The sequence below is a fragment of the Acartia tonsa genome, chromosome 10 (assembly GCF_053477335.1).
Source record: "Acartia tonsa isolate MP-2025a chromosome 10, ASM5347733v1, whole genome shotgun sequence".
NCBI classification, from domain to species: domain Eukaryota; kingdom Metazoa; phylum Arthropoda; class Copepoda; order Calanoida; family Acartiidae; genus Acartia; species Acartia tonsa.
This window is the reverse complement of record NC_137269.1, coordinates 30,047,542-30,063,761: the sequence shown is the minus strand read 5'-3', so window position 1 is coordinate 30,063,761 and position 16,220 is coordinate 30,047,542. Positions and strand designations below refer to the sequence as shown.

Sequence of the window (16,220 nt, the reverse complement as noted above, 5' to 3'; positions counted from 1 at the left end):
GATTATATGCTGTACTGAATTAAATTGGTATAGAATGGGTCTTCCGTCAGTGTTATTGCTAAAATAGTACGCAACAATTTAATTGTTCTGTTACTAAGTGTTATTTTTGGTGTGTTTACAATGAGATTATTAGCGCAGCAACTTCATCGTATGCTCCTTGCGTAATAATTCAATAGATTTTTATTGCTGTATTACTGTTTACTATTTAATTTTTTGTTTGTCAAGTTATCATCTAACTTTTGCTGTTGTGAACTTGAAATGGTTGGTAGTTTTGTATTTATAACACATTGTGTTAGTTTGATGAACCCTTATTCAGGGTTCAAGGGCATAGTGCAGTATTCTTACAAAAATACAATTTATACTGACGAATTTGGATTACACTATTTTGAAGGATTTTTTCCCTCCCATTTTAAGTGTTTTATAAAAGCAAGCAGTACCTAATACGGGTTATCGCATAAGATAAGCTGATCATGACTCACGGTGTTGTTTTACCAGTCAGAGAATATTAATAGAGAAAATTAATTTTCCAGCTAGTTTCTGCCTTTAGTAACTTAAAATTATTAGGCAGTTTTGAATGATGTTTTATAAGTATTCTAGACTTGATTCTTTGGCATAAATCAGGAGGATGCTGAAACAAGAATGATATCTTCCAAAAACTTTATTTTAAATTTAAGCAGAATTTTAAAACATTTACGAGATATTAGCTGACACACAAACAGACAAAAATCGTTAGCTTATAAATATTTGATTTACAAAGTTAACCATCTTTAACCTGTTAATAATTGCAATTGAAATTTGCCACTTTTTAAAAAAGTGAGTTAAAAAAACTTAGCCAAAAAACGCATGATTTATTTGTTTTTACATGTACATTGTAGTACATATTATACTTTATTGTTGATTTTTATCAGGCCCACATTGTACTTGAATCATGTAATAAGGCATTAACCTTCAAGAGCCATAGAAATAAATATCTACTTTTTATCTGCTAAAAAAGGTATTTCAGGATGTAAGATATTTCCCAATTCCAATGGTATTTCATTATTAGTAGCTGCTCTTATCAACAACTCTAAAAGAACCTAAATGGTCCAGTGGTTACAAAATATCATATTACTCTAAAATATAAACTTGTGATTACAATTAAAAGTTTCTTTGAAGACAGAATGACAGAAGAACATATTACTACTATTATGTTATGATAAAACACTGAAAAGTCAGAATGCAGTCTGTATATTTTTACTTTTGCATGAAATTAACATTTTTGTGTAGATTTAGTAGTATTTATTTAATAGAAAAAAAGTTAGCCTAAAGAGACTAATTTGGGCCTACTTTAACCCTGGCTATCTGCTGCTTATAAAACAGGCGAGTTAGTTGGTTGGTTCAAGATTTTATATTATTGGTTAAAATTAAAATTTAACTTGCATGAATAATAAGCTGACTTGTGAGTTAAAATGGTTAAATATCGTGTTATGTGATAATCTTCACATATTAAATTTTTGGTTGATTTTGGTAACTGCTATATTATATAATATAATCGAAGCAATCTTCGGCTTGTAATTGAGAACAGTGTCTATATATCTATTTTACTTTTTCTTTATGTGAGAAACACAGGGAGGATCGACCAAAGCGTAGTTTTATAAAATCTGTAAGTTTAGCTCAATTGTAAGTTTATATTCTTGTTGTATTGCATGTTACTTCTAGACTGCATTATAGCTTAGTGTCTACAAAATTAGGATTTGTTGCATTTTAACAGGTCACACATTGTAGCAAATAAAACTTGAATGCTAATTAAAATCTAAAAATCTGGTCTTCAATGTAAAAAGGTTAAAGAGTTATTCAGACTTTTTGTAGGCTGATACATTTATCTATGAAGAATTTTCTAAAGGGAACTTTTTTTCAATTATCTTTGTCATTGATTTTATCTCTAGAATCTTTAATAAAAACCTATGGCTATTGTCAACATGTTGTTCTAGGTTATTGGTTTATATTACTGTTTAGAGTTGGGCAATTTTAAATAACAGGCAGACCGATACATAACTTCTAAAAAAATTAAACTTCTCGATTAATGGGTTTCTACGATCTTGAAGCATTTTAAATGTCTTAGGATACAATGGTACTTAAAAGCAAGGGGGCACTCTCACCCGCTCAACAAACCTACAACATGGCCATGTTCTTAAATCAGAAAATTTGAAATAATAAAATGTTTTATTTTAGTCAAGAGAATGCGGACGAGTTCAACTTTGTGCGAGCATACGAGTGCTTCACCCACAAGAACCATACCTGCCTGGTATTTGAGATGTTGGAACAGAATCTTTATGATTTTCTCAAACAGAACAAGTTCCAGCCGTTACCCCTCAAGTATATTCGTCCAATTACACATCAGGTACAGTTAATAGGACCTACAAACAGCCTCAAAGTATAGAGTAGTAACTCTATGATATTAAATCAAAGAATTTTAATATTACAAAATCAGCGTTTTCAAAATTTAAGAAGCTTATCAGAGGGAGGAGACATTGGACTGAAAATTATACCATTACCCAAAGTTTTACTAACATGGTCCCACATTCGTTGGCTTTAAACTATTAGTACTTGAATTAAATCTTTTCTGGCTGTGTAACACTTTCCAAAATAGCTTGGAAGCGATCTCTTAATGGACACGTTTTAAGAATTGATTCTAAGAAATAATAAAGCATAGACTCTGGAAAAAATAATTTGACATAATAATAAACTTAAAGCTGCTTATTCCAAATGTGTACATTTTTTAGGTGCTAACTGCTTTGCTAAAGCTGAAACAACTTGGTTTAATCCATGCTGATCTTAAACCTGAAAATATTATGTTGGTGGATCCTTCCAGACAACCATACAGGTAAGCGGTCCATGTTGGAGGAGAGGGGGTGGAGTGGGGGTTGGCGGCGCACTTCGTCGAAGGCGGTTTATGAAAGCTATTGCACTTTGCAAGAAGATGATTTCGAATATATTTGAGGTGTCACATAGTAGTTGATAACTTTTTTCTACTTATTACTTGTAAAAATTACCTGTATGTTGAAAGGGTTGATTTCTATCTCCTGCACGGGTGTATATTCTGCACAAGATTTATTTTTTCCCCCGGCGACAATTTTTTTTATTTTTTCCCCCCCCCCTTGTTTTTTCTCATTAAGTAGGGGAGAAAATGGAAAAATATTTATATAACTCTATATCTTATTTATTTTTTCCTTCCTGCCACACATTTTTTTAGTTTTTTTTTCACCAAGGAGGGGGGAAAATGGAAAAATATTTATATAACTCTATATCTTATTTATTTTTTCCCTCCTGCCACACATTTTTTTAGTTTTTTTTCACCAAGGAGGGGGGGAAATGGAAAAAATGTTTTCAGTTTTCTGAATTTTTACATTTTTTCCCCTCCAACCCCTTATTTTTTATTCCCCCCCCCCCCCCCTGAGCCGGGGATCCCATGTAGAATATACACCCCTGATCTTCTGTTGAAGTGTCATAGACCTATAAACTTCAACAAATAAAATGTACCAACCTCATGTAACTAAAATATATTTATATAACTTATTACATTTCAGTTATGAAATAAAAACAATCTTATATGCTGACATTTGTATTTTGTTTAAATGAATACAACATTGTTTTAGATAATAGCTTAACAAAGCTACTTCATAACTTGGGTAGTAACTATTGATTAACGATTATTTATGTTTTATGATTTCTTGCTTGTCCTTGTTATTTGGCTTTTTTTTGGGGGGGGGGCGGCAACTGTAAACTGGATATAGTAATTTCTTTTAACCCTCTTTCTTCTATTTATTAACATTCAACATTTTGATGCAATGTTAAGCTTGATTAAGTTGATGATAGACTTTAATTGCTTTTACTAATGTATTATTTATCTGTCTAGGGTAAAAGTGATCGATTTTGGAAGTGCCAGCCATGTGAGCAAAGCTGTTTGTAATACCTACCTCCAATCAAGATATTACAGAGCACCAGAGATAATACTAGGTTGAGTTTTATTTTTAAATATTAGTGATGGCTATTAGACATTATTTACACAAAGAAATAAGTGTATTTAACAAGTTAGAATACTTAAGAGTAAAATATTCAATGTGATTTTAAGTTTTAACAGATATGATTTTTGACAATGGATTGTAAGCAAAATTTCAAGAATAACGTGATTTTTTAAAAGGGGGGAGGCGGATGTGCCACTTTTTGAAACCAAAACTAAAAGTCAAAGGAACTCAACTAAAAAAAGAGTTACAGGTCTGAGATTTTGCATGGCAGTTGCTTTATAAGGTTACAATATTGAACAGTGAAGAAACGGCGGCGCAACCGCCGTAAACCGCCAAGAAATTGCAAAAAAAATTCGGCGGGAAACGGCGGTTTTCGGCGGCTGTGCCGCCGTTTCTTCACAGTTCCATATTGTACCCCTATTAAGCAACTGCCATGCAAAATCTCAGACCTGTAACTCTTTTTTTAGTTGAGTTCCTTTGTTGACTTTTAGTTTTGGTTTCAAAAAGTGGCACATCTGCCTCCCCCCTTTTGTTAATTGACTTATTTTTTTTTGTATAAAAGCATAGCTAGGAAAATGTTTTCAATAGAAACGAGGAAGTTATCATAGACAGTAATCTTGTTTATTTTTAGGCTTACCATTCTGTGAGGCCATAGACATGTGGTCACTGGGGTGTGTTGTGGCCGAGCTGTTCCTGGGCTGGCCTCTGTATCCTGGCAGCAGCGAGTATGACCAGATCAGATACATCTCTCAGACGCAGGGTCTCCCAGCAGAGCATATGCTCAATAACGCCAGCAAGACTGTCAAGTTTTTCTACAGGTAATACACTTTTTATTAGGTTCAGATAAGATTCTTAGATTAAGCTGATAGTGATACAATTGTTTGATGCCTTCTAAAATAAGAAAAATATAACATAGTGGGCATGTATTTATTTTCAGTCAGATAGCAAAATGATATTCCTGACATTATTGAAAATCTTGTGAACAATATAGTTAACTTTTTCTAATTAGGTAAATTACGTAAAAAAATCAGTAAGGAACAAGATTATGGGGGTTGAATTAATCTTCACCCCTTTGCCGCCCCCCTCCCCCCCAGATGATTAGAAGCAGCCAGTAGCCAGTTATATCAAAAAGGCGCTTGAATAAACAAAATTATATTCAGTTAAGATTTAGGGGAATTATTTATTCACTGTTCATTTGCGTTTCCCTGGATTAAAATGGAGCAAACGTCTCGAAATTTCTAGTATTCCTTAAATTTTCCTTGACAAGAAATTGCAAACGCATAAAATACAGAAAGAATTTAATCCAAATTTAGAAATATTCAATTGGGAGGTGTATTGTGATTATCAGTTTTTGTTATATAAGGTTTTATCTTCTGCCAATTATTGTTAGATTAAGAACTTAATAAAATATTTTCTAAGTTGTACATACCTACCTATTAAAAGTTTTTGAATTAAAACTAAGATAAATGTCCGATTTTATTTGGATAGGTATTTGTAGTTCAATATTAAGAACGTACCCTCTGAACTATATTTTAGAAAAAATTCATTTTTCATTTTAATTGGAGCTTTGAAATTTTTGGTGTATATTTTTAGTGTTGTGTAGGGCTTGGTAGCCGTTGCGGTTAACTGCTTTTGGCGTTATCAGCTGCCATATCTGCAGAGTTTCGACAACAAAAAAGTGTTCGACTGCGGAATTTAAATTTAATAACGGCTGTGTATTTTTTAAAGATTAGTGGGCGCGCTTCGGCTAGCTGAACTTAATATATCAAAATGCAGTTGCCGAGCCTTGATTTTGTGACCCAGACGACAAAGGATATTTATTTTAGATAATGACTTTCTATTTAACATTTTTCATTTATAATTCTTTTATTCAAAATACTTAATATTTTTACGAACATTTGTTTCTTCGCGTTAAGACATAAGAGGTATTTTAACAGCTATCCTGAAAAGTATAAACTGATTGGTCAAGCAGTAAAGACATAAAAAGAGACGAACATACAAGTTAATAAAATATGAGAGACTAGTCTTACTCTTAATTGTTATTATGGTACGTATGTGTTAATCTTTTATCAATAAGATATTAGGTATAAATGGCTGGGTTATTGTACACTGTTGTGTACACACATAAACACACACATACACACACACACACACACACACACACACACACTGCACTGTGTAAACAAATAAAGAAAATCTCATTTACGTCACTTATGCATAGCCAGACTGACACAAATTTTTGTAAGTGTTATCTTTCTATCGGCAATTTTATGTGATGCGTAAAATCGATATTCTTTAAATCTCCACGTTTGACATTTTTATTGTTGGGGTTGTGTATTTTAAACTTCCAAGCTATTCTTAAAGAAAAATTTGTTTGGAAAGTGTTTTTTGTGACTTCCTATTTTAAAACCTTCGCATAATGTTTCACATTAAAAAAACAACCCAAAAGCAATAAAATAAAAAAGATGTTTTTCATATGAGTTTAATTAATAGGAAGTGATATACTTTTATACAGTTCTGACTATTTGGCAATATGTTACATTTGGAAAAACAGATCTATAGTTTAGATGTATATACAGATAACTACCCCCCCTCCCCCACCCCTTTTTTTTCAATGATCTTTTTCGTCTGCTAGCAAATATTTTTTATGCTACTTGGCTGTGTTAATACCTATTCTCGTTACCATTGGCTGATTTTCAAAGACCCAATTGAGAGTCGGCACAAGGTCACTGTGATAGGGAAATATAGTTATTTAACCCTTTCTTTCTCTAGTGTTTTACTCTACATATGGAAATGAAGTTAGAACTTTAGCGTCCTTTTTAGGCTGATAAAGGATAGGGGTTATACGTGCATAATGATATATTTACAGAGGAATTGTTTTTGTCAATTTAGCTTGTTAATATGGACCCAATTCATTGGCCAGTTCTTTCATCCAGTAGGAGGGGAGGGTATGGAAGTATAGGGGGTGGATAAGGGATATCGTTATTTTAGCCAGCTGCAAGCATCACTTGACCAGAGTACATGAATAAATAATAATAAATTGATTAGGCCAAACAAGCAACCATGCTAATTTTCTATGTTTTTTAGGGACCGAGATGCGACGTATCCATTTTGGAGACTGAAAACTCCAGAGGAACATGAACAGGTAGAACATCTGATACATCAGGGAGACAGAGATTAGGGTTGGGCCGGATATCCGGCCATTTTCGATATCCGGCCGGTTACTGGATTTGTAACTATCCGGATACCGGATATCCGGCTGATTTTTAATGCCGGTAATCCGGCCGGATATCTGGTAATTTGCCGGATATCGAGCGTTGGCCAGATATCCGGCCGGATACTGAATATTGAAACTATCCGGATATCCGGTATCCGGCCAAAAAAGTATCCGGCCCAACCCTAACACGGATACCACACCAGACACCACAAATTATTGCCCCCCCCCCCCCTCTCCACAATCTCATAAATATTTGATTTTTTGCTAATTTACATGAATCCGTCCAAAAGTTCCGGATTCTGGATTCCAGCAATATTTTATGAGGCTTTTAAAAAAATAAAATAAGGGTTTAAATTATACCATGTATTGGGAAGAATCTAAAGCTGCGTTTTTCCATATTTTCTGATCTCTCCACTTGGGGGTGTAGGTGGGGAGAGATAGGGGGGGGGGGGTTGATGATTTTTGCCTTCAAAGAGGGGAGGTTGAAAGAAAAAACTCTAAAAGCTAATTTTAGCCTAACAATTAAGAATCCGAATCCGATACCAAAAAAACCAGATTTGGATTCTGGATTCCAAAATTGGGCGGATTCCGGATTCGAATTCTGGATTCGAAAATTGGGCGGATTCCGGAATCGGATTCTGGATTCCTAAATTGGCCAAAAATTAGGCGGATTCCGGATTCGGATTGCCAACCCTAATTTTAAAGAAAGGATTTGTGGATCAATTTAGCCGTGACTGTGGTATCCCTCCCTGATATGATATACAAACACAAGCAGCATAACCATAGATATATAATACACATTACAACCTACTTTGTCCCCTGGTCTCTTTATATAAGATTTAGTTGTTCCATGAAAGGCATTTAGCCCCATTACAACTTAATATAGTAACCAACTATAGAATTAATGTACATCGCATCGTGTTACAGACAGCTTTTTGATGATAGTAAAGTTGTCAATAATACGATTCGATGCATGATTTTTAAGTATAGCTTAGAACCAGTTAAAATCCAACGGAAAAAATACCAGAGGTGATTCTTTAAAAACTTTTGCCCCACTAAAATCATTTTGCCTTACTAAAATCAGCGAGGCAAACTAAAAATTTAGAGGGAATAATTTTGCCTCCCTAAAATTTTAGTGTGGCAAACTGATTTTATTTAGGCAAAAGTTTTTTTTAAGAATTCACCTGATTTTAGCCGAATGCTTTACATAGAGCTTTAAATTTAACTAAATCCTTTAATCGCTAAAGTTATTAAAAAGTCTAAAAATGACGTCTAACTACATTTCTTTATAGAAATATAAAATGGTTAATAAATGTAGCTTTAGCTTTAAATAATAAGGATAATATACATATTAAAATAAGATGTAGTTAGAGAGACACACCTGCATTACTTGGGTTTCTACAACTTCTAAATAAAATAATTTCTAAGTAACATAGGGTTACTTTCAAGAAAATTATATAATATACAATACTTTAATAATTTTAAGATACTCATTTAATGCATTATTAAATGTTAGCTTTATATGCAATTAATTTTTTGTTAGATCAAAAAGGTGTTTTTTTTAGTAGTGATGATACTCTATAAAAATCCATGTTCCCTATCCAATTTTTAGTAAAAAATGGTTAATAAAATTGATTTATTTTATTTTCATTGAGCTTATGAGAATGATTGTCTTGGCAAGTTTGTTTAAAACACAAATTTGATCTAATGAAAACAATTGCACTTTTAAAACCCTAATTTTAAACGGCTTAAAGATAATATCTATGTGTAAAACTGGCTTGATGCGTTGTTGTCAAAATTATCAGCTAAATGTTCAACCTTGGGTCATTGTCTTGTGTCTATAGGAGACTAAAATGAAGAGCAAAGAAGCAAGGAAGTATATCTTCAACTGCCTAGAGGATATGGGACAGGTTAGTAGCTAGATAGGATAGATAGATAGATAGATAGATAGTTAGATAGTTAGATAGTTAGAAAGTTAAAAACAACTGTCTAGAGGATATGGGACAGGTTAGTTGTTAGATAGATAGCTAGGATAGATAGTTAGTTGGATGGTAAACAGGCAGACAAGGATAAAAATAGATTGATGGATATACAAAGATACATTATAGTTGAATTTCGTTTTGTAACATTTAGACAGACAGACAGACACGTAGATGGCAGACATTAAAATATGAAGAATATTGTTTATTCCAAGTGAAGAAAGTTAGAATTTACATTTCATTGTAGTAGAAAAAAAACAAAACATCGTTGTTTGTTATAGAAATAATACTTTTTTTGTTGAAGTTATTAATTTTCTTTTGTCAGGTGAATGTGCCCACCGATCTAGAACGGGGCGAGTTGCTGGCCGAAAAGGTTGACCGTCGCGAGTTTATTGACCTAATGAAGCGCATGTTAACCATGGACCAGGAGCGTAGGATTACCCCAAGCGAGGCCCTCCACCATCCCTTCGTGACCATGTCCCACATGGCCGACTACGCGCATTGTGCCAACGTCAAGTCGTCCGCGCAGAAGATGGAAATCTGCAAACGGTCTTCGCAATCAGCGGCCGCTGCAGTCGTCTCAGTTGCTGCCCAGCCGCAGACGGTTGGGGCCGCACTGATGGCGGCGGGAGTTCGTGGAAATGTTACTTTAACCTTCAACAACCAGTTGACCGGCCGCACGTCGCAGGTGGTTAACAGTCGGTCAGTTTTGGAGCGCACGGCGGCCTATGCCGACGCGGCGCATTTCCAGGCCGCGAATGCGGCACAGTTGGTGCCCGGCGCCCTGCTGCCGGTGCCAAGTTATCCAGCCACCAGTCCCACAAGCAACAGAGGCGCAGTTGTTGCGGTCAACACAGGTCTGGGTCAGGTTCAACAGTATGTGCCCGTTACTATGGTGGAGCAGGGAGGAAGGCTCATGATAGGGGCTACCAGTTGGGCACCCTCGGGCCGGGGCATGGCATTGGTGCCCTCGTGGCAACAGCTGCAACAGCCCACCGCTGCTACTCTTCAACAACCAGGTAAAATATTCTCAGCTTTTGATACAGGACTAGCAATATAAAAGGTATCGCAACCAACCTTTTGTAAAAAAAGAGAATATTTTGTACTTAAATTGTAACAATGGATGATTGAAAACGTTATGAAGTATCATTAGATAGCATTTTTCTAGCAATTTTTGTTTTTAAATCTGTCAAAAAATATTAAAATTTTGATAATCAAGAAAAAAAACCGTTTATTATGAAGATATATTAAATATTCTGTTTATCCAGGTACACTTCTGGTGCCCGCTGATGACTGGAGAAGACCATTGTTGACGGACAATGCTCAAAGCATCAGAATTGCTCAAGATCCAACTATTTTTCCTGTCGTCTATGGAACGGATAGAGGTAATAATCATATATTAATAGCAATATGATAACACTCAAGACAATAAACATAGAAATTCTAGATGACCAATTCTTAATTTAACTAATAGGAACAATACGATCACTTTGCTGTTTGGAAAATATACAGTAGGAAGAGCAGTAATATTTTCTATCGTCCATATTATTAGTCCACTGTTAATAGTTAGCTTGGAAAAATCATATCGTTCGAAAATATCGTTGTACTTAATAATTCATATTTTAAGTTAGACGGACTCCTTTGTCTAATTTTATATCTATGGTAAAATAACTCAATTCCTACAACTGTATTTCCTTATTGTGTATCCTATTCCTATACATGGAAATATCATATTAAAAATAACATTTTTAGGAATGCGCAGTGAGCACTCTCGCAGTAATTCCTTTTCATCTGGCAAGAGGTCAACTAAACCAGGAGGTAACCTTTCCTTATTTTCTCTTTGATATATGTTTTTGTACCAAAGCTACTTTTTAATTAACTTTGCCCTTCCGTCAGTCTGTTCATCCATAATACTATGGGAAATGTATTTCCTTGTGGTTGCCATTTTAGTAAATACTGCTGATTTTGTCACGACAAGATACTCATTACTAAAAGGCATACAGTCTACAACTTGGTTCGTCCTTTAATTGTTCATGCTGAAAGACATAGATATTTTTTTGGATGTAGAGTTTTCATGATTTTTATTTCCTTCTTTTTTTTTATTTCCTACTGAACATCAACATTTAATATATTGAAAATATAAATGTTTATTAATTTAATTGCAGGTAACCTAGGAGGCGGGCACCAACATTCCAGCTTCCAGGCGGCCATACAGACTATGCAGACCCAGTCACATAGCTCCAGGACTAACTATGTGAAGAAAGAGACCACTCAACTGAGTCCAGTGAAGAAGAGAATCAAGGAGAACAAGGATCATTACATAGGTATGCATACTTTGTAGCTTAGATTATGCACACTAATTACTCGGTCTAAGTTGATGTGCAATTTTTTTTGCAAACAATCCGTAGGCAAGCAAATGCCATGCGAATTTGTAAATTCCGAGTAATGAAACTTATAAAAAAGTTGTACATTTAGCCCTTGTTCCCCCTTTTCAATGTTTGATACATGAATTTTATAGAGTTCCTATAAAATCAGCAGTTTTGTTTCCATGAATATTTTTGTAATACAAGTAAATTTAATTAACATTGTATGATATAGCTCTTATATTTTTAGTTGCCGAGAACTATCGTTCTAATAGCCTGGAGAAGAGTTCTAGTGGGGGACAACATCAATCTGCCTCTGGAGGTAAGATTTACATACAGATACTGGGCGGTTACATAGATAGATAGAGATAGATGAATAAACAGTATTAAAATCTGAATTAACAGTCTAAAATCCTTAATTAATTATGAATACTGGAAATTGCTATTATTTTACCCGATTAAGCCTGATAATTTTATTGATATAAATACATTACGCACTAAATTTTTTTGCATGTACAAATTTTAATTCTTACTGTTTATAGGTCCGCTAGAGGTCATAACCATCTCAGACAGCGAAGATGATTCCAGCCCTGACGTGAAAGCGGTATTACCCCTAGTTACCGACACTTCTGCTCCGCCCTGCTCGTCCGGACAGACATCTGGGTGTCCCAGCGTTATGACGCTAACGCCCGGCGGCACAGGAATTATACCACCGACGCCGAATGCTGACGGGTCATCCAACGCAGAGGACTTTTCGCGTCACCCGGTCAGCAATGTGTCGACTCCGGTGAACGCCAACAAGACGCCGATTAAGACGGAATCTAGCACGAGTACAAGTACGTCTGGAAGTACAAACAGTACATCTGGTGGAAGTACACATAATAGTACTCCTGGCATGAGCCAGAAGAAGCGGCTGCTGGCCAAGGCACAGAGCGAATGGATTTTAGGTAAGTCCGCTTACAATACAAAACTTAGTTTCTTATATAAAGATCCTAAAAGTCTGTTAAATACTTATCTGGGTCTTAATAAGAATCATAAGAAGTTGGCCATAAATTTTGTGACCTCCGTTATTTGCACTTTCCCATCTGGCGATTTCGCTTGCTGTTTAAGAGATGTCTGGAATATACAAAGTTATGTTAAAGTATACTCCATCCCTATCACTTCATCGTGAGTTTACATAATTGGGAAATATATAGGTACCTATCTTCAATGAAAGGACATGGGATCTTTTGTTATATAATATTGGATTAGATATAAATTTTGTTTCTTGTAGGAGGAAACAGTGTTGAAGTTATAACTACTAAACAAGAACCTAATACTGGAGATCATCATATACAGGTATTATACAATCTTGTGCATTTTCCTGATAAAAGGACATCCAAGCTTTTTATTTTGGGGGTGGGAAATCAAATTTTGAAGGTGAAGACAAACACCTCATTGCTCCTGTAAATAAGGAAGGGGAAATTGACTGTAAAGTTTATACTACACTGAAATATAAAAAAAATTATAACCTTTTTCTTATTCGTTGGCACAAAAACTATGGGTACTTTATTAAATTTTGATTGTTTGATTCCATTCTAATGATGTCCAACTTTTCAACGAAAAATTTTATTTGCATAATTCTTAAAAAAAAAATTTGCCCCACTAATCGGTTAGTGGGGCAAAATTGTTTTCGAGAAAAATCCTCCTTAATCACATTAAAAATCTACAAAAATTAAATAAAATCATAGAAGGGTTATTAACATAAGATTTTATTAAATTTTTGTAGATTTTTAATGTGATTTTGGAGGATTTTTCTCTAAAACAATTTTGCCCCACTAACCGATTAGTGGGGCAATTTCTTATTAAGAATTCTTCTCCGTAGTCAATTTTAACAATACCATGAAATTTTTTATCTATTTACGTGATAACATGTAAATATTAATCTAGGACAAGAAATTTTCTGGAGGTCGTTCTAGCAGCTATGAGTACCTGGACAATAATTCTGCTGCGAACAGTGCTGACAACTCAGTTGATATCAGGTGCATTTTTATATTACGACTGTCTGCGACCTTTCAGTATTTTTAAAACCATTTATTTTTTAAGGCAGGTGACTTAACCTTTAAGAAATAACAATACTGATATTTTTAAGATTATAAAATTCTTATATGCTTCTGAAAACGTTTTTCCATAAAGCCAAATATGACTCTTTAGCTTTATAGTAATAGAACAATAAAATATTGTATTCACTTCTCCATTTTTCAAAAACGCGATTAAAAAATAATTCACGATATTTGCGTATAAAAATTAGAGGAAGATAACTTTTTAAAAAGTTCCCTCTGGGTCGGGGGATGTAGAAATCTGAAAATCCTATTTTCCAATGCAATATTTTTTTCAGGGCGGTGAAGTATGAGCGGGGGGGAAGTGGTGCCCTCCTTGACGACAGGGACATTGTGGAGGAACATCATCATCCGTCACGCAGCAGCCGGCACTACTATACCAGCCACAGCCATCATGCGCACCATCAACACGAACAGCAGCAGCGCGCGGCTGCCTTGTTAGCCGCTGAGCGCGAGGATAGAATGCGCTTGGAGCGCGAGCGAGAGAGGATCGAGTGTGAGGAGCGGTTAAGGATGGATCGGGAGCGGTTGGAGCGTGCTGAGTTGGATTATCAGGCAAGAGCGTTGGCAGCAGCCGCGAGGGAGCGTGATTTGGTGAGGGAGCATTTGGTAGCGGCGACGGCGGCCGGAGCCGCTGCTGCTGCAGGTTCTTTGCCGCGATTGGAATTGACAGCAGGTCCTCCACTAGCCCACCAAGCGGCGTATGATGATGTGCATCATAGGAATGCGGTTGAATACATCCAACCGCCAGCTGCACACACTAACCGCGATATTCTAGCGGTGCACAGGTCAAACCAGCATTTTGCACATAATTCACCGACGCATGAGTCTTTGTATGCACCGGCGACCGTTTATGTAACGGCGGCTGCAGGTTATCAGCAAATTGCATTCCCGCCGCCAGCTCATCACGCGCGGCCCGTGCTACCGCCGCCTATGCAGTCTGCCGCGGCAGCGGCTGTTTTCCAACATCCCCAGCTGCACCCACAGTATGGGTATGCCCCCCTTAGTCCTGGCAAAACCAGATATCTGTATTGAAGTTATCATCTGATCCCAGTCAAACATCCTTCTAGAACATCACCACCATCAACAGTTCTTCACTGGGTATCATTGAGATAAAGAAAACAAGGAGGCGATGCGATTTAAACAAGTTGAGAGATTTTAACGTGTAATGTGTTATTTATGAGGATTTATGATGACTGCTACTTTGACTAACCAATGATGATCTCCTTTACTTATCCTACAAAGATGCTTGCAGCTGTTCAATTTGGAAGTTTTGTAATCACCCCACTTAATCCTTTCTCCCCATCTCATTGTGGAGTTGTCTTGCTCTGGTTTATAAGAGAGTATGCACTAATTCTCTACTATCTATCCTACGATCTACAGAAGAGCTTAGCTCTTAAATACGAATCATAAAACGTTCAATCTAAAATCCAAAAGAAGTAGAGGTTTTTAAAAAAAATTGTAAATTTCCAGTAATTCAATCCTGCATTTGTTATATAATTCTTTTAAACATGCATACATGAAAATATCTCTGAACCTCAATCTAACCTACAAAGCATATGTTAAAAAAAAAGATAAAGTATTTTGTGGAATAAAACAAGCCTAGCACTCACACACACATGTATATTAGCTGAATTTTTATATGATTGTTGAATTTTTTATGTTGGTATCGATAACTTTTGATGACCAGCAAGATTACCTGTTGTTTCACCAATATTCATGTGTGGGTCCAGTGTGTGGGCTGGTTGAAAATTGAAAATAAAGGCAAATAAAAGCCACACTATCCCATGATTCCATGTTTTTTAATGTTTATTGTATGAGAATACTTAGTGTATATATTAATGTGTGTGCTATTACTATTACTTATTATTACTATACTACTACCACTTACTAATCTAATGCTATTATTACTTCTGCTACTACTATTACTACATTATCATATTATATCACTGAATGCATATTTGAGAGAGAACCATTTTTGTATAGATAGTACACATAGTACATAGATAAAAAGTTGACACAAATCACAAGAATATAATCCTGCATAATTAGTGTGATTTATAGATAGATAAATATGGTTCTCTTAAAATATAAATCAGAACTGCAATGAATATTAAACATGCTTGTTAAATGAGAAGTATCACACATTAAAATAATAAATTATAACACGCATTGTATATTCAGAGGAATTTTATATCAGACACCTTTTTTTGGATATTTCTGGGACATGTTATTTGTTAATAATAAAAAACATTTCACATATTGTACAAATTTCATCTGGAGCTTTAAAAGCTTTTACTAGTTTTTGTAAAAGTTTTTGGCTTTTTTAACTTTCATATTCATTATATACATAAAAGTACTTGAGACATGTCCTGTATAGAAAGCCCTTTGTACTGATAGCATCCTCTGGTTTATAAATTATTAAACACACAGTAAATATAATTATGAAATAATATGAACACACACACATAATGTAATTGATATAAAGATATATGATTGACTAAACAAAACTTAACTACAACTTCAACTAGATACTTTCTTTTCTATTTTTCTACATC

General features: G+C 35.1%; 1 protein-coding gene across 1 annotated transcript in view; it reads left to right on the top strand.

Annotated features, from left to right (window-relative positions):
* The window catches only part of Hipk (Homeodomain interacting protein kinase), a 38,410-nt gene extending 23,188 nt beyond the window's left edge, over nucleotides 1–15,222 (top strand). The window contains exons 9-23 of the mRNA XM_080175421.1: nucleotides 2,212–2,380; nucleotides 2,763–2,863; nucleotides 3,896–3,996; nucleotides 4,636–4,822; nucleotides 7,092–7,149; nucleotides 9,066–9,131; nucleotides 9,526–10,219; nucleotides 10,469–10,585; nucleotides 10,953–11,027; nucleotides 11,366–11,524; nucleotides 11,814–11,885; nucleotides 12,106–12,510; nucleotides 12,837–12,901; nucleotides 13,493–13,584; nucleotides 13,941–15,222. Coding sequence (XP_080031547.1) covers nucleotides 2,212–2,380; nucleotides 2,763–2,863; nucleotides 3,896–3,996; nucleotides 4,636–4,822; nucleotides 7,092–7,149; nucleotides 9,066–9,131; nucleotides 9,526–10,219; nucleotides 10,469–10,585; nucleotides 10,953–11,027; nucleotides 11,366–11,524; nucleotides 11,814–11,885; nucleotides 12,106–12,510; nucleotides 12,837–12,901; nucleotides 13,493–13,584; nucleotides 13,941–14,697 — 3,118 coding nt within the window. The 3' untranslated portion in view covers nucleotides 14,698–15,222. The remainder of the gene's footprint in view (nucleotides 1–2,211; nucleotides 2,381–2,762; nucleotides 2,864–3,895; nucleotides 3,997–4,635; nucleotides 4,823–7,091; nucleotides 7,150–9,065; nucleotides 9,132–9,525; nucleotides 10,220–10,468; nucleotides 10,586–10,952; nucleotides 11,028–11,365; nucleotides 11,525–11,813; nucleotides 11,886–12,105; nucleotides 12,511–12,836; nucleotides 12,902–13,492; nucleotides 13,585–13,940) is intronic.
* The last annotated feature ends 998 nt before the right edge of the window (nucleotides 15,223–16,220 follow it).